Raw genomic sequence first — 18,176 nt, 5'->3', positions numbered from 1 at the left:
GTCTTCAAGATCCAGGAAGAAGTCCAGCTGCCCTTATAAACCCCAATAAAGTTATGCTCATGTATTCATTTCGAGTTCGGCAGAACTTGCAGAAAGACTAACTGTTAATTAATTTCAACTGAAGTCACAATGTTAAAAATATTAGTTCTTTATCTCTTTTCATTTCCATGAATACTTCCTGCAGCTCTATTTATTTTGCTGTAAAACAGGCGGAACGTTAAACTGGTCCGTTTCCTCTGCCGGAACTCCACCGTGTGACACCGGAAACAAACACCGCAGCCGGCCGCCAGTTTTCTCTGTGTGGGACTCAGCTGCTGGACGGTGTGTTAGCGTGTCTGAGCTGAATATCTGAGTGTGTGCAGCAACAATGTCTTCAGTTCAGCATCTGAGAGAGTTTATCAGCCAGCGACTAACTGCTGCCGCCGAAGAAATATTCTCAGAGTTTGAGAAAACCATCGTCCAGTACGAGGAAGAGATCGGCCGTCAGCGCAGACTGCTGGATATCAGCTGGAAACCGCAAATAAAGCTCCACAGAGTGGGTAAGTAAGGCTGTGTGGAGGAACAGGGCTGCAGTCTCCACGCATAAAGCTGGATGTTATTGTTGGTAGTGATGGGCACAGCAGCTCTTTTAGATAAAATGCTTGAACTGATTCACGGCTTCCGGGACCGGAGTTCAGTCGATTTCTGCTACCTGTCGAGAATTGCTACTTGGTGGTTTTGCTAATGCGTTTCGTTTTCACGCCCATAATCAAAAGTCAACTTTATTGTGAGATCTGTATACGTACAGAACATACACAGTCTTGAAATGACGTTTCTCTCAAACTCAATAGTGCAGCGCAGCGGTAGCATTCAACCAGTGGTGTAGTGGTCCCTGGAGAAGTGGGTATACTCTCAATTTTGCCCATTTTTTTAAGAAGTCCAGAAAATGCACTGTTTTAGACGTGTAAGACTAAAGTCTATTTAGTTTACCCAAAAATCTGTCAGTAGTATTTACTCACTGATACAAAATGATCATGACTTGATCAGGGGCAGTTTGTAGGTGTTTCTGGTCACACAAGCAGCCTGAATGAATGTAAAATATATTCAACATGAGGAAAACATGGTGTTTCAGGTAATTTTCAGCATTCATTTAAATAAAAGTTGACAATGCATCCTTGTTCATATTTCACCTTAAATAAAATAAAAAAATCATTCCCTTCCAAACATCAAAACCAATCAGATAAACTCAAAAGTGCACCGTCGTAAAATTGAAACAAAATATTTACTTTTCAATAGATGAACACAATTCTAGCATACTTTGTCAGAGACTACAAATATCAATATAATATCACTACGAATATATATTTTTTTGGATGAATGCTTTGAACATGTTATTTTAAATCATTCAACAAAACAATGTTAACAATTTACAAAAATATATGAATTTACAACACATCAACAGTATCATACTCTCAACCCAGTACTGGGTTTCTAACCTCAGACTACAGAATATTCCAGACAGATTTGCTTTCTGCAGGAGTTTTCATGCTGCACTGTCTAGAACGCACAGAAGAGGCACCACGGTGGCTGTTCAACCAGGTCCTTGTGTACTTTCTAGGATCAAACTTGGAAGTAGGTGGGCCATTAATACTAATCATCATCAAGTTTGATATGTTTGAGATAAGAAGGCCAGTCCTCTTGTCTGAGCTTATAATATTCATAAGGCTAAAGTTTCTCTAACACTCTGCTGTACTGACAGGGAATGTTTTCATGCAGTTAACGAGTGGTTTTAGGTTCTTGGGCTCACAACTGGGCTCTTCCAGTAGGTCCCGCATCCCATTCAGGGCTTGGTCTGTGCACAAGTTATATCGCTTGCACAGTCGCTTAACTTGTTCTTCACCATGGCGAATGCTGGGCTTTGATGGCCACTTACTCTGATCTAAGATGCTGAGGTCCGTGATGGTCTCATCTTCAAAAGACAAGCGTTTCTCCAAATTGTTTGCGAGGCTTTGTAAGAACTGGCCTGGATTGATAGACTTCAGCTTTGCATTTGTTTTCAGGGCTATAGAACGAAACTCCCCGCTCTGTTTTGCTTCTAAAGCCTCCCTATATTTCTCACCTGGAATCTCTTTGAATGACTGGATCACTCTGATTGTGCGTTTTAGCAGATGCTCTGCTCTGAGGAGAGTTACAGAACGAGACTGAAGCTCCTGAGACAAGAGACTTAGTTCATGGAGAGTGTCATACATGAGCCCAAGGTCACAAATAAATTCTGGACTTTGAACACGGTTTAGCAAACCTCTGTACATTTGCCTCTCTTTGGTGGACCTCATCTCATCACAACAAGCATTTTTAAAATGCTGCACAAGAGCTCCCAGGGATGTCCAAACAGCACGAACAGTGCGAGAGCTACTGGCCACCCAGCGTACATCCAAGATTCTGCCAATGCGAAGAAGTTGTGAGCCTACTTCAGCTGCTGCATTTTTAAGTTCACGTTCATTTTTATTGGACATGCTATACAGAGAGTATAGCTTCTGGATAAAAGTTTTAAAGTGACTGACAGAGTTTACCTCATCAACTGCATCCGACACAGCGAGTTCAAGTCTATGGTTCATACAGTGCCATACAAAAAGCTTTGGGACTCTTGAGATCAGCCTGGTTGCTACTCCTGACTTTTTTCCAAACATGACACTGGCTCCATCAGACACAAATGTTACCCAGTTTTCATGAAGCCATTCTTCTGTAAAGCCAGCATTTGCTAAACAAGTGAGTAACGCTTGCACTATGCCATCTGCGCTCTGATTTTCCAGTTCAACAAGTTCCAGGAATATGAACTCAGGGCTTTCTTGTTGAATTGATGCTTTAATAGAAACTGTCATGACAGCTTTGTGACTTAAAGAAGATGCCTCGTCAATTAGGACCGCTAACTTACTGGATGATGATATAATGCTACTGACAATTTTGCTCTGCATCTCACTAGCAACATGTTGTATTATTTGTGTTGCACTGTAACGTGAATGAAGTATTGAGCCCATTTTTACACCATTCAGTTCCTGAAACTCAATGAGGCTCTCATGGTCAGAAAATGGTTTGTTCTTCTTGGCCAGATGGTAGGCTGTTCGAAACACAGCTTCAGTTTCCTTCATGTAGGACTCAGTCATAGTCTCCATCGCATTCTCAATGGCAGCTTCTTTCTGTTGCTTTGCCACCTTCACAGCCTGAGTGTGGGCCATGGACAAAACATGTTTCCTCACCTTATTTCTCAAGACTGACAGACTTGTTGTCCTATTTCCCTGGCCAGAAACCTGTATTTTAAAGTTCATCCACTCTTATGAGAGTGCTACACCCTGCTCCTTGTTCATCCCAATGGAATTTACACTGCTACAGACCAGACATCCTGTGAAGCAAAAACAAACAATGTAAATACAGTTACAGCCCACAGCTGTATGTGTGCATGCTCCTTTTCTCCCACATACATTCAAGGACACACACACACAATATTTCTCTGTGTAGTTACCCAAACTAGCAATCTACCTACGCTTACCCAATTTTTTGTTTTTGGATCCCAACCAGGGGTTCTTGGATTTAAATTCCTCTTTTTGTTTGGCACTCCACAGGTCTGGCCAGTCACTATTGATGTCTACAGAAAAACAACAAAAATTATTATTATTTATCAGCAGGACATACGGGTCTTTACATTAACAATCTGGGCAAAGTGAGGCTACACTTTTCTAAACTGGAGATGCATTTAGCTGCCTTTGAATACTCTGACCTGGTGGTGGTAGCCTGGCTCCTTGTATCTGCCCACACTGACTTGCCTGGCTAGCTTCAGGTTGGGAGCTGCCTGGGCTGCTAGTTTCCAGGCTGGGGTCTGTCTGGGCCTGATCTGGGTCTGTCTGAGCCTGATCTGGGTCTGTCTGAGCCTGATCTGGGTCTGTCTGGGCCTGATCTGGGTCTGTCTGAGCCTGATCTGCGTCTGTCTGAGCCTGATCTGGGTCTGTCTGAGCCTGATCTGCGTCTGATTTGTGCTTCTTTATAAAGAAGTCTGCAATATTTATCTTTCTCTTCATCGTTATCTGTCCCTACACAAAATAAGACAGCCTGGTTAAACCTCCATATTGTGTTAATCTTAAACTATTTGTCTCCATTCTTGTGCTTTTATTTACTTTAAAATAAATTACCAGCCTAGCTGCTATGAAATTAAACCAGATCATGTAGGTTAGTCAGGTGAAGTAGCTTGGCTAAAGTTATACTTTTAGACCTTTATAATAACAAACAAGATTCATGGACATTAATATAATCTTTGGGCATTTGTTACAGTTTACAACACAGTGGTACGTGGAGTTACGAGTTTAATTGGTTCCGTGACAGAGCTCATAAGTCAAATAGCTCGTAGTCAAATCAATATTCACCATTGAAATTAATGGAAATGTCATTAATCCGTTCCATGTCCCCAAAAAAACCTCCCCAATTTCTTTTGTTACGGATTAAATTTATTAATAAATAATAAACATTTTAGAAGAACATAATAAGATATAATAAAAGAGAATGTAAAGAAATATACTGGTTTTATAAAATGTATTTATCTTGGAGATCAGATGCTTGGACTTGCAGATGCTGGCGGAGGTTTGTAACTTTAACAAAAAAAAAAAAAAAAAAGGAACTTATCATCTTCACTGACATTTGGCTTATTTGCCACGCTTTTCCTTCTGGGTGTTTATTGTTAATGAACTTTGAACGTTTTGCTAAGCAACTGCACAAACGCGAGCGCAAAACACAAGAGATGCTTCAGGTAACAAAGTGAAGTGAACGAGTGAGACGCGGGATGCTGGCCGCGTTCACTCACCAAGCCAACTAGCGGCGGTGTTCCTGAAGCTTCATAACTCCTAACTGAAATTTCTGCTCGCAAATCAAAGCAAAAATCGACAAAATGACGGCTCAGGTCATAACTAAAAAAACTCGTATGTCGGGACACTCATAATTCAAGGTACCACTGTATAGTGCTACATAGCTTCAAGCTAACATTACGTTTGCCTTTGATAACTTTAGCTAACTCCTACAGTGTAACAATTGGCAAACAAATATCTTCTCTAAATGTGCAGTCATATTGCGAGTAGTTTAAAAACAATGAATCATTTGGAAATTACCTTAAAACTTACCTCAAAATGATGTATTCCACCAAAGTAGATTAAATCCAACAGTAGATTCAACACAACACGTCTTGACGCCTGCCACTCATTTGAAAGACGGCACATTTCTCATTCGCGCCGCGCAAGTGACCTGTCAATCAACTGGAGTGGCACTGGCACCTGAGGTGTCCAATCAGGTTCCAAAGGTGGCCACCACATCTCCCGCCCCACTCTGCCTCTGATTATCCCATCAGTCTTCATGCCTACAGTTAACCGGTGTAAACAATGAAGGCACTGGCAGCGAGTACTACTGGGCGCATCAGAGGGGATTTAGAAGTGGGTATACGCAATGCTGACTGACAAATAAGTAGGTATACGCCGTATACCCGCGTATACCCTGGACTACACCAGTGCATTCAACTTAACACTTTAATACAAGGCAGAGATAAACTATGGGAACCGGTAAACAGAGTGACAGCACAATGTGAATATATATATACACACACACACACACACAATTTATACACAAAGTCTCTGATATTGACATCAGAAGTAAAGTGGCATATGCAGAAGTAAGTAAAATAAATATGTTTATGTGGAAATATATATGTGCAAGTAAATGTAAAGGTCCTTGATGTATTCTATGACTAAAATTATGGTATGCAGTGGATTTGGAGTAGTGCAAGTATAACAGTAGTGCAATTTGAATGTTCAGATTTGTACAGAGATGAGTGCGAAAACAATTCTTAATGAGTTCGGTGTTGATGTTTTGCTACCCTGCGTCTGATTGTTTTTCTCTTTTGGAAGACATGCTAAGTAATAAAACACTTATAGTTATTAACAAGCAGTTAGCTTAAAGGGACACTATGTAATAAATTAAGTAATTTATTAGCTCAAATCAACATATTCATTCATAAGTTAGTTCTCATTGGTGTAAAATGATCTCTGTCAAAAATCTCACTTATCCTCCTGAGTGAAGAATAACTTGTCTGTATCTACATAGAGCAGGTAAGCTCTATGGAGACTGCCATGTCCTTCCGGTCTATGAAAAATGACGAAGTGCCGAGAGGGACATAAAGCACTTCGAATCGCGATTTCCCCACCAGGCCTACAAGCAGAAATGACGTCATTGTGACGTCATTTCCGCCAAATGGCTTATTACAGCCGCTAATGCTAATAGATTTTATTCCTTGGCACATATGTCTTTGTGTTCATTAGCTTTCTTTTTGTAAGTGCATCATCTTCTTCTTTTTATTATTATTCCTATGCTCCCCCTGGAGATCTTCTTTTTGGCGTTATGCTCACATTTGTAAACTGTTATTTTGTTGATTTACTAATAAAGTTTAAAAAAAAAAAAGCTAAATAGATTTTATCTCGTAAATTATCCCACTAATAATGCACTGATTGTTACCAAACTTCTGCCGTAGTACACATAGGCTCTTAGCTCACAAAACGAGGCATTAGAAAGTTTGTAAGTTTATCGGGAGTTTATTTACCGCTGCTAATGCTTCTATTGCTAACACAGGCTAATGCTAACGCTGCGTCGACGTCACTTCCGGTAACTCCCGGAATATGACTAATTGCATTGTTTACACACCAAAGGCTATGTCAACTTATGTTATCTGACATGTTATCTGTCATCTGTATTCATAGTGTTGTTGTATGTGTGTTATGTAATCCTTTTTACTGTGTGTCTTGATTTCTTTTTGTTTGTATGGACCTTGAGTCTGAAGCTATAGCTTCTTGAATCTTGACACATTCCGCTTGCCGTAGTTCAAGAAGTTGCAGCGCACATTTGAAAACGTGAGGCGCTAGAGAGCAAATTCATTCAACTTTGCAAAATAAAATTGCACCACTAGATGGGGGAAGAAATTACATAGTGTCCCTTTAACATGCACAAATGGGGTGTCGTTCACCATTTGATTTTTGTATTTGGGACACTTCTGTCTTTATTTAGGCGACTCTGCTCCATCATTGTCATGAATGCATTGAGAACAGGGGTAGCATTATTTGACAGCGCGTTATTGGATTATCAAAATGTGCTACCCTCTTAAATATTGATTAGAAAATGTTATGAACATGCTGCCATTCATCCTACAGTAGCAGTGAGGTGATAAGTCGTCTTACAAGAATGTATTTTATTTGTATTGTATTATTTATTTAGGTGACTCTGCTCCATCATTGTCATGAATGCATTGAGAAGGGGAGCATTATTTGACAGGGTGTTATTGGACTATCAAAATATGCTACCCTCTTAAATAAGTCAATTTCATTACATGTTTTATAATTACCTAGGCTGGGAATTCCCATGCTGCTTTGCGCGCGATTTCATTCACACTGCAAAGGCAGCCTGGAAACCACCGTCCTTATTTTTGCCTGAGTTAGGGAACCAATCACAGAACGGGGGGGCAGCAAGACGATGTCTATGCGCGGAACCGAAGCTTGTAGGGTGTTAATCCAACATAGCAGCGGACACAACGTTACCGTTCGATGCAGCTTTAGAAAGTGTTTTAAGTAGCTTAGAACGCAAGTTTGCTTTTATTTGACTTTTTTTTCTTCTTCTTCCTGTTGCTCTACATACGTCATCTGGTATAAGTGATACAATTGGCTATGAATCGCGCGCAAAGCAGCATGGGAAGAACCAGACGCCATTTGATAGACATTCATAGCGCCTGATAAACGGCTCTAGGCATTCGTAAACCACGCCTCAAATACGAGAAAATGCACACCTAGTTCGCAGACCACCATCTCATGGAGATGTGGACGCGTCAGCCAGGCTAATAATTACCAAAACACTTACTTTATGACTTTATTTGATATACAGAGATAGAAAACCATAAAGTAGCATTTTTTTGATAGGGTAGCTGTAATCAATAGACACGCCTATCGGTTTTTACGGTGGTAGCATTTCTCGACGAAGTAGCACAAATCGACAGAACACCGGGAGACGAGAGTGTTGCGGCTGTGTTGCTTTGACAACCACGTTTGTAAAAATAAATTGGTACTAAAATTAATAAATAAAAAGTAACTAAATGTTGGGTTTATTATAGGAAATATAAATCGCATTACAAATAACATAATACAAAAAATAAGTATGAACTAACCTACAACTTTGAGTGCAAAATGATATATTAAATTAAGAGCAAAATGAAGATCTCTACAAGATCTTTACAAGAAAACTCTTAAAAAAACTGTACGTTCATAAGAAAATATCAACTTAAATGTGCAACCAAAAAGAAAATAAATGGCTTAACTGTAGTGCAAAACAAAAAGTCAAGAAACTAAAATAAATAAATAAAAATAGAACAAAGACACATTCATACAACAAATTGAATCCAAACAGGATCATCATAATTAGTGGCAGAGAAGACGTAAAATCACGTCCTCAGCAACAGTTCTCTGGGTGGCAGCGCGAATGTGAATCACAGCGTTGGTACGCTCAGTGAACGAAGCACACGGCGAGTGAATCAGAGCGTCAGTACACTCAGTGAACGAAGCGCACGGCGAGTGAATCAGAGCGTTAGTACGCTCAGTGAACGAAGCACACGGCGAGTGAATCAGAGCGTCAGTACGCTCAGTGAACGAAGCACACGGCGAGTGAATCAGAGCGTCAGTACACTCAGTGAACGAAGCGCACGGCGAGTGAATCAGAGCGTCAGTACACTCAGTGAACGAAGCGCACGGCGAGTGAATCAGAGCGTCAGTACACTCAGTGAACGAAGCACACGGTGAGTGAATCAGAGCGTCAGTACACTCAGTGAACGAAGCGCACGGCGAGTGAATCAGAGCGTCAGTACACTCAGTGAACGAAGCGCACGGTGAGTAGATCAGAGCGTCAGTACACTCAGTGAACGAAGCACACGGCGAGTGAATCAGAGCGTCAGTACGCTCAGTGAACGAAGCACACGGCGAGTGAATCAGAGCGTCAGTACGCTCAGTGAACGAAGCACACGGCGAGTGAATCACAGCGTTGGTACGCTCAGTGAACGAAGCGCACGGTGAGTGAATCAGAGCGTCAGTACACTCAGTGAACGAAACACACGGTGAGTGAATCAGAGCGTCAGTACACTCAGTGAACGAAGCACACGGCGAGTGAATTAGAGCGTCAGTACACTCAGTGAACGAAACACATGGCGAGTGAATTAGAGCGTCAGTACACTCAGTGAACGAAGCACACGGCGAGTGAATTAGAGCGTCAGTACACTCAGTGAACGAAGCACACGGCGAGTGAATTAGAGCGTCAGTACACTCAGTGAACGAAACACACGGCGAGTGAATTAGAGCGTCAGTACACTCAGTGAACGAAGCACACGGTGAGTGAATCAGAGCGTCAGTACACTCAGTGAACGAAGCACACGGTGAGTGAATCAGAGCGTCAGTACGCTCAGTGAACGAAGCACACGGTGAGTGAATCAGAGCGTCAGTACGCTCAGTGAACGAAGCACACGGTGAGTGAATCAGAGCGTCAGTACGCTCAGTGAACGAAGCACACGGTGAGTGAATCAGAGCGTCAGTACGCTCAGTGAACGAAGCACACGGTGAGTGAATCAGAGCGTCAGTACGCTCAGTGAACGAAGCACACGGTGAGTGAATCAGAGCGTCAGTACACTCAGTGAACGAAACACACGGTGAGTGAATCAGAGCGTCAGTACACTCAGTGAACGAAGCACACGGCGAGTGAATTAGAGCGTCAGTACACTCAGTGAACGAAACACATGGCGAGTGAATTAGAGCGTCAGTACACTCAGTGAACGAAGCACACGGCGAGTGAATTAGAGCGTCAGTGAACGAAACACACGGTGAGTGAATCAGAGCGTCAGTACACTCAGTGAACGAAACACACGGTGAGTGAATTAGAGCGTCAGTACACTCAGTGAACGAAACACACGGCGAGTGAATCAGAGCGTCAGTACGCTCAGTGAACGAAACACACGGCGAGTGGATCAGAGCGTCAGTACACTCAGTGAACGAAGCACACGGTGAGTGAATCAGAGCGTCAGTACACTCAGGCTGTGTTCGAAACCGCATACTTCTCCTACTACTCCTACTAACTTTTTGAGTTAGTATGCGAGTTTGAGTAAGCGAGAAGTTCCCGGATCCATACTAGATTCCCAGAAATGTTCAGTATGCATCATGAGGTTACTTGTCATACTCAAACTACCCAAGATGCACGTCGCAGATCGTCATTTCCTGTCAAAACGGCAGTTTCAAGCCAGCTACAATGAGGGTAGGTTCACTTCCTGTTTTCAAAACAAAAGCACCAATTGTATGGTAATGGCTTTCCCTATGATAAAAGGCAACGGGTATTTTATTTTGTGAAAATAACCGGAAGTGCGTTACTCACAAGCTTTAGTAGCGCCGAATTCGTGGGAAAAAAATTGTATATAGCCGGTATTTTGTCAGATTTTCAACACGTTGGGGATCTTTACAACTACTTTCTCGCCTGAAAATGTTTCAAATGTTGCTAAAGTTATATATTTACAGAGTTTATAGCTTAAGCTAAATCAGCTTCAGGCCGGCTGATAGCATAGTCAGCTATCCCCATTCAGCTCAAAAGCGTTCTCACAGCTGTTTCGCAGGAAAAGCTTTTTCTAGTTCTTATCATTCTGCCAGTTTTTGGCACCTAACTACTCCTGCATACTTTCAGCTATTTCTACAGTTTTGGTATCAAAACGTTCAGCTCTTTCAGAAGATTCCTGCTATCATTTTTGGTGTTTCTAACTGTTACACTTTTTAAGATATTAAACTTTTATTCAAATTTTCCCGTCATTTAAATTAATGGAAACTGCTTTCAGCTCTTCCAAATCATCCCCCTCTTTCCAACCTAACTACTTTTGCATGCTTTCAGCTAGAGACACCATTCAAACTTTAAATGGGTCAGAAGACATTCAGCTATTACCAATTGTTTCAGCTTTTTCAAATCTTCAGCCTATTTTGAAATATGACAGTTTAAAAAACATGAACATTTTGCTCCTTGATTTTTATAAATGAGACATTCAGTAGTGCGCGCTGATAAGTTTCAACTTTTTCAGTTTTTTCAAACAAATTCCTCTAACTTTCATACAGTTTAACTGACAGAAACAAATTATACCTTAAAAAGTAGGAAAAGTGTCCTCTTTCAGCCAATGTAACTACTAAAGAGCTCACATTTACAGAATTTCAGCTATGAGCTTTGAAGCGAGAGCAACCTTTTTCTTGTTCTTTTTTGCGCTTTGATGCCACTCATGGATCAACACTTCCTTGCACAGGAGAAAGGAAGCGTAGACTGAAATGGTATTATTTTGGCCGTGGAGTGTGCAAATTTACTATCCTCGTGCACTTAAATACGCACGGGTGGCATTCATCATTTACGTAGGTCGTTTACACACTGTTCCCAAGTTTAGAGCGTTTGTTGAATCTGACTTGGTGTGTTTGTACGAGAACTTCGTACGAAAAAATTTAGAGAAATTTAGAATAAAAATACAAAAATGTTCTAGCATGAGGCCGAATTTTCTGCAGAGACATAAAGTTTAAAAGCGTCACTCTGTGCCTCTCACACATCGCCTCTGTTACTGAACTCATGGAGAATGTGATGGTTTGTTTTGGATTGTGTTCCAGTTCCCTCTCAGGCTGTCTTTTATTTACGGACCCTGAACATCTGGGTAATGTTCCTACGCTCAATCTGTGGGATCACCTTCTAAAATCACATCTAGATCCATTTCTAATCTTCATGACCAAATGTTAAACATTTATGTCCATTGCAAGTAAAATAATCTGAGCATGAACCAATGCTGCACACCTCAATGAGCTGAAGCAGCGTTGGAAAGAAGAGCGGGCCAAGATTCCTCCACAACCATGTGAGAGACTGATAACGTTACACAGGAAACCATTACTTCAACTTACTGCTGCTGAATTTGCTGCTGCAAGCTGCTGGATCAGGGGTTCACTTAGTTTCTGTTCCATAAATAAAGACACAGTGTGATATGTCATGAGTTTTAACACCTGCTCAGGAGCATATGATTGTTTTGGCACCTTAGAATTAAAAGATGATGTAAATCTGATGTATCTGAAACAAGCTAACAAACCTACGTTTCTGCTCACCAGCCAGTTGATTGTTGCATCTCTGCTGTTAGGAGGGTTAAAACTTAAGACTTTCTCGTATCTGTGCACCTAAATAATTAGTCTCATTCACATAAAGTTTCACCCTCATGTCTGTGGAACCCTTTTTATTACTTATAACTAGTGATGCTCCGATCGATCGGCTGCCGATCATGATCGGCCGATAATGCCCAAAAATAGCCTGATCGGCGATCGGAAAAATATGCCGATCAAGAAAACCGATCATGTGACGTAAATTACTAGCGATCACTTTCTAATGTGGTACGTGACGTGTGTACAGAACCGAACAGGCACAACCTCTACAGTGCATCTCGACAACATGACCTCTCCTGTCTGGAATTTCTTCAAAGTGTGTCAGAAAGATGTGAAACTTACTGCGGTCACGCCATCTACGCTTCGGAGAGGCACGGTCGCGCTAGCTACACTTGAAAATCGAGTGCCCGTTTACATCGCGTTGTACGGTAAAGCATGTGAGGGGATTTATGGTGCATTCAAGTGCACCCCGTAAACTCAGCAATCTATATCGAAGTTGATTTTTCATTTGTTGGAATACATACACCTGTCATTGCTTGGTTGTTTTTTTACTACATTCTTTTTAATGATTAAAACAAAATGATAGAACAAAATTATTGAAGCATATTCAGAATCAAACTCATTTCTGCATAGTCAGATTTGAAAACTTCATTTCGAACCAAATCAAAATGTTCTCTGCCAACTGATTCTTGTTCTACATGTCCCCAGCTACCTCTGTGGTGATTTTCAAGTCATCCCACTGCATCATTGTTTAATAATCTGATGTTGAAATCATACCCAATGGATGATGTTTATGGGCAGATTAAAATATTAATAGAAAATAAAAAAAACAATTGTTTTCTGCAAACTCCACCAGATTCTTGTTCTACATGTCCCCAGCTACCTCTGGTGGTTTAACTTCTATAAATGGTGCTCTCTCTGCTAGATGAAAGGCATGGAAATGTCCGATTCCTTCCGTGATCGGCAATCGGCAGATCATGATTTTGGTGATCGGTCCAAAAAATGCTGATCGGAGCATCACTACTTATAACTACAGTCTTTGTTATTTAGTGATGTTGTAAATAACCATTTCCTTGTGACCTTTTGTCTTTCCAGAACTCCCACGGCATTATCTCTGTGAGGAAGAGATTCCTGTTAACCTTGAGAAGGACTCCAGTCTGGACCAGGAGGAACCAGAACCTCCACAGATTAAAGAGGAACCGGCGGAAGTCTGCACCAGTCATGAGGAACAGCAGCTCTTACTGAAGCAGGAGACTGATAACTTTACGGTGACCCTAACTTATGAGGAAAGTGACCGTAGTGAAGCAGAACCAACAAATGTCCAGCTCCAAGATCAGAGCCAAGATCAGGAAGGAAGTGGACGTGAATCAACTGGAAATGCAGAGCTGAGGCCAAAGAAGAGGCGTCACAGTAACGATGGAGACAGCTCTTCCATGTCAGAAAGTCACCGTAACACCGCGAAAGGTAAAGCATCTTTAAAACTTTAATAATGAATCAGCAAGACGTTATTCATCACCACAGGGGGCTTTACATGTTACAGCAGCATCACAGAAAACAGACAGGAATTTCATAACATGTGATTTCATAAACAGTGGGGGAGTATGTGCATATTAATCAACCTTATTAATAATCCGTATGGCTCGTTTTTGTAGGAAAACTATACAGTTGTTTTATATGTCTCATATATATCTCATTTGCATATTTTACGGTTCACCACATATCTGTCGAACACTGTCGACACTTCAAAACTAAAATGTTTCTCGTCAGATCTTAGATTCATCTGTCATCGTGTTATTAACCTTTGGTTTTGTCCCTTTTCCCCCAGACCTCTCACAACAATATGTCTGTGAGGAGAAGGAGGAGATTCTTACTGACCAGCAGTTCTTTAACCACGAGAGCAACTACAGTCTGGACCAGCAGGAACCAGAACCGCCACAGTTTAAAGAAGAGCTGGAGGAACGCTGCACCTCTCAAGAGGAAGAGTGGCTTGAACTGAAACAGGAGACTGATATCTTATCGGTGACTCCTACTTATGAGGAAACTGAACTAACTAGTGACCAGCTCCTCTCTCAGAACTCCTCTGTAGCTGAGAGACAAGAAATGGAAAAAAACTTGAGAGAAGAAGAGTCTGAATCAACTCAAAATGCAAAGCTGAAGCCACATGAGAGGCGTGAGAGAAACATAAATCCCAGTAACGATGTGATCAATGAGAGTCAGTTTAATGCCGACACAGGTGACCAGTCAGTAAAATGTGAAGGCTGTGGAAAAGCCTTTATGAGTTACTCTGAGTTGAGGGCCCATTACGGAATGCACACAGGTAAGAAACCATATTCTTGTGAAATATGTAAGAAAGCTTTCAGGTATAATAGTCTTTTGTTGGTCCACATGAGGACTCACACAGGTGAGAAGCCTCACGCTTGTAAAACATGTGGGAAAGTTTTCAGCACCAGCAGTAACTTAACCACTCACATAAAAGTTCACACAGGTGAGAAGCCTCACGTTTGTAAAACATGTGGGAAAGTTTTCAGCACCAGCAGTAACTTAACCACTCACATAAAAGTTCACACAGGTGAGAAGCCTCACGTTTGTAAAACATGTGGGAAAGGTTTCAGTTGGAGTGATAATCTGCTGCTTCACATGAGAACTCACACAGGTAAAAAATTGCAGTCCTGAAACCTCTGTAAAGAAATGATGTGAATGACTTTAATGGATGCCAAGAATAACCTAATTCCAGCTGGGACGCTGTGTAAAATGTGCATAAAAACAGAATGATATGATTTAAGAAGCTCATATTCGAATCTTTTATTCACAATAGACTGTAGAGAACATCAAATGTTGGGATGGGGCAACAAAAGATATCAGACAAACTGTGTGTTACAAAACAAAAATAGGTCATGTTTTGGGGAATCGTCCTGATCATACAAACTGTGCAAACACTGGGCCAAAGTGCATGATGAACACAGGTTGCCAAATGGATGCCACCAATGGGCTGGCTTGGATAAACTCTGAAAACCCATTAACCCAAATGACAAAAGATCTCTACTGTAGAGTTTAGTTGTGTCTGCTCTAAAACCTGGTGGAGTCAGCTCCAAATTCAAATGAGTGTCGGTCTCCTTTTGGTTATTAACTGTTAAATGATGTTGTCCTTGTTGTTTGCTGCTGGCTCATCTTCTGCTGTTCAAAGCCGGTCTCCAGTTAAAATTCACATTAAATAGCATTTGTCCCACAGCGACTTGTCTTACGTTTTATGATTACATAGCTCACCCATCCATCCATCCATCTACCGCTTCTCCGGGGGTCGGGTAGCAGGGGCATTAACTTGAGCAGACAAACCGAGCTGTGCAGCTCCTGTTTCATTGTCAGGATTTGATATACATGTTTTTTTCTATTCTGAATAAAATGGTTTATGATTTGAAACTGACTTTATTTAGTTTTTATTTAGATTCCTCACCGTGTCCCAACTTGTAAGAATTGGTTTAAAGTTTTCAATCATTGTAGTTAAGATTAGAGCCGTTCTGTCTTCTCACAATACCATCAGGAAGCGAACCTGTTGCAGTGATGGGATGGCTGGGAATGTTGTTGAGTGCCTTGAAGTTTGGCTTATAGCCTCTTTGTGAAATTTCTGTCTACTGAATTGCATAGTGTTGGTCACAAAGTTGTGAAATGTGTCTCTTAGAAAAAAGTGATCGAAGTGCTTCTCTGCATCAGATGTAATATATCTGTGCAGTTAGTTTTTCTTTAAAAGTCCTCTTTAATTATCTGGAGGGTTTAAAAGACCAACCTGTCACTCATGATTGATAGGATGGATCATTTGGATAGACAGCTACAGTCTACAAGACGGTTCTGACACTACTGATGTCTCGCTTTGTGTTTTTACATGTAAAGTTATTAATGGATTGTGAACTCTTGCATTCAGGTTTTGATCCGTGCCAACGGGGCTCATTGTTTCTTCTTATGTTTGTATTTGCTTGTATTTTGTGATTACATCAACTTTTTAATGTTTGAGGGTTGACAGATTGATAAAGAAACAACGTGGTTTTGTAAAATGTTTTCTCCTAATAAACTCATTTTTGAGAACATTTGTTTTTCGTTTTTAAATGATTTCATCTTCCTCGGTGTGTGGAAGCATATGAAAGGAGAAAGCTTAGGTATGTGGAGTTGGGGCAGAAGCAGAGCAGCGAGGATGGAAAGTTAGAATCTGTCCAGTGGAAGGAGGATGTAGAGGATTTGTTGCAAAGTGTGTTGTCTCATTGTTGAGGGAGCTGGGTGTAAGTGGACAGAGTGTGAGGAAAATAGTGAAGGAAGTGTCAGATGAGGCAGTAAAGTCCAGTCAGTGGATTTTGATTACAAGAAGCAATGGCAGCTGCTCCCATTAGTGGGAGCACTTAGGGTAAACAGACTCTTGGAAGAAGCGAAGAAGAAATTCAGGATATTTAAATGGAGGGTGTGGCCCATGTGAGCCTTTTGAAACCAGGTGGCCATTTTAGGTGAGTTGGCCTGAATGGCCTTGTTTCTGCTGGAATGTTTAGTGATTGTAAGACTGTTTAGGTGAGTTTGTCTGCTGAATCTGCTAGTGTTTCTTGTCATGCCTCCTCCTCTGGCACCCTCTATACTTTCATTACCCCCTACCCGAACCAGGGTTTGAATCCCCACCATTCTGTGACTGATTTGCAGTTGCTGAGAGGCTGGAGTAGCTGGTGGTTGTGAAAAAAAAAGAAAAAAGATGGTTGTTGTGGTGTGAGGAGCAGTGTTGGTTGGCATTAGGGGAGTTACTCTGGACGCCAGTGATCATTGTCTAGCCTCCTTGAGGTGTCGTGGGCCCAACTAGACGAAACACTGATGAAAGGAGGTTCCCACCTTTTGGTCAGCACTGCTCACTGATCTATATAGGGAGTACAGGGAACTAGAAAATTTCTGAAGAAATTTTGATGGGTGCCAATCTACTGCCCAACCTATCAACAAACCCTTTAGTTCAGTTGAAGTTGAGAGTCTCCTGTCACATATAAACTTTGAATGAGGTCTCTGTGATGTCATATGGCTGAGTTATGAGGCCTCCAAAACAGGGACGTTTTTGGCTTTTTTGGCTTGTGAAGAGCTTTTCAATCGATTTGCCCATTGAGGCCCAAAATTCCTAAGACAGGTGTGATGAAGAAAGTTATGTCATTTTTATCAAGGTCCTGTTTAAAATACAGCTTTTATGGCATTTTCAAAATGGCCTCCTAAAGTGCTTTTCAATGCATTTTCGCATCCAAAATATTCCCACTTTTTCCCATTTTGCCGGAATTTCTTTCGACTAATGAGAGCCAAACTTAATAGCACACCGATCGAGGTCGTTGTGCACGCAGCGGTGTGCTTATTAATGCCGGTCGGACCATTAAGTTTCACCCTCATATCTGTGGAACCCTTTTTATTACTTATAACTACAGTCTCTGTTATTTAATGATGGTCTAAATAACCATTTCCTTGTGACCTTTTGTCTTTCCAGAGCTCCAGAAGCAGGAGACTGATAACCTTACGGTGACCCTATCTTTTGAGGAAAGTGACCTTAGTGAAGCAGAACCAACAAATGTCCAGCTCCAAGATCAGAGCCAAGATCAGGAAGGAAGTGGGCGTGAATCAACTGGAAATGCAGAGCTGAGGCCAAAGAAGAGGCGTCACAGTAACGATGGAGAAAGCTCTTCCATGTCAGAAAGTCACCGTAACACCGCGAAAGGTAAAGCATCTTTAAAACTTTAATAATGAATCAGCAAGACGTTATTCATCACCACAGGGGGTTTTACATGTTACAGCAGCATCACAGAAAAGAGACATGAATTTCATAACATGTGATTTCATAAATAGTGGGGGAGTATGTGCATAGTAATCAACCTTATTAATAATCAGTATGGCTCTTTTTTGTAGGAAAACTATACAGTTGTTTTATATGTCTCATTTATA

At 41.2% G+C, this 18,176-nt stretch overlaps 1 protein-coding gene across 2 annotated transcripts; it reads left to right on the top strand.

Moving 5' to 3' along the window:
- The first annotated feature begins 262 nt into the window (after positions 1-262).
- Positions 263-18,007, top strand: LOC142382220 (uncharacterized). 2 transcript variants are annotated; one of them, XM_075467847.1, is made up of 4 exons: positions 263-539; positions 13,335-13,703; positions 14,065-14,556; positions 17,725-18,007. In XM_075467847.1, exons 1-4 carry the CDS (start codon positions 368-370, stop codon positions 17,973-17,975), a joined length of 1,284 nt encoding a protein of 427 aa, XP_075323962.1. In that variant the 5' UTR covers positions 263-367; the 3' UTR covers positions 17,976-18,007. The 2 variants fall into 2 exon arrangements, with proteins under 2 accessions (XP_075323962.1, XP_075323954.1); XM_075467839.1 differs by lacking the exon at positions 17,725-18,007 and having other exon boundaries at positions 14,065-16,255.
- The last annotated feature ends 169 nt before the right edge of the window (positions 18,008-18,176 follow it).

The sequence above is a fragment of the Odontesthes bonariensis genome, chromosome 1, assembly GCF_027942865.1.
Source record: "Odontesthes bonariensis isolate fOdoBon6 chromosome 1, fOdoBon6.hap1, whole genome shotgun sequence".
NCBI lineage: Eukaryota > Metazoa > Chordata > Actinopteri > Atheriniformes > Atherinopsidae > Odontesthes > Odontesthes bonariensis.
The sequence above is the reverse complement of the archived record's forward strand: the minus strand, read 5'-3'. Positions and strand labels throughout refer to the sequence as shown.

What these genes read in the sequence shown, in the direction of transcription:
- LOC142382220 (XM_075467839.1), top strand. Translation starts at nt 368, where the DNA reads ATGTCTTCAGTTCAGCATCTGAGAGAGTTTATCAGCCAGCGACTAACT. An exon ending in AATAAAGCTCCACAGAGTGG is followed by an intron (nt 540 to 13,334) that starts GTAAGTAAGGCT and finishes TTGTCTTTCCAG; the next exon opens with AACTCCCACGGCATTATCTC. An exon ending in TCACCGTAACACCGCGAAAG is followed by an intron (nt 13,704 to 14,064) that starts GTAAAGCATCTT and finishes CTTTTCCCCCAG; the next exon opens with ACCTCTCACAACAATATGTC.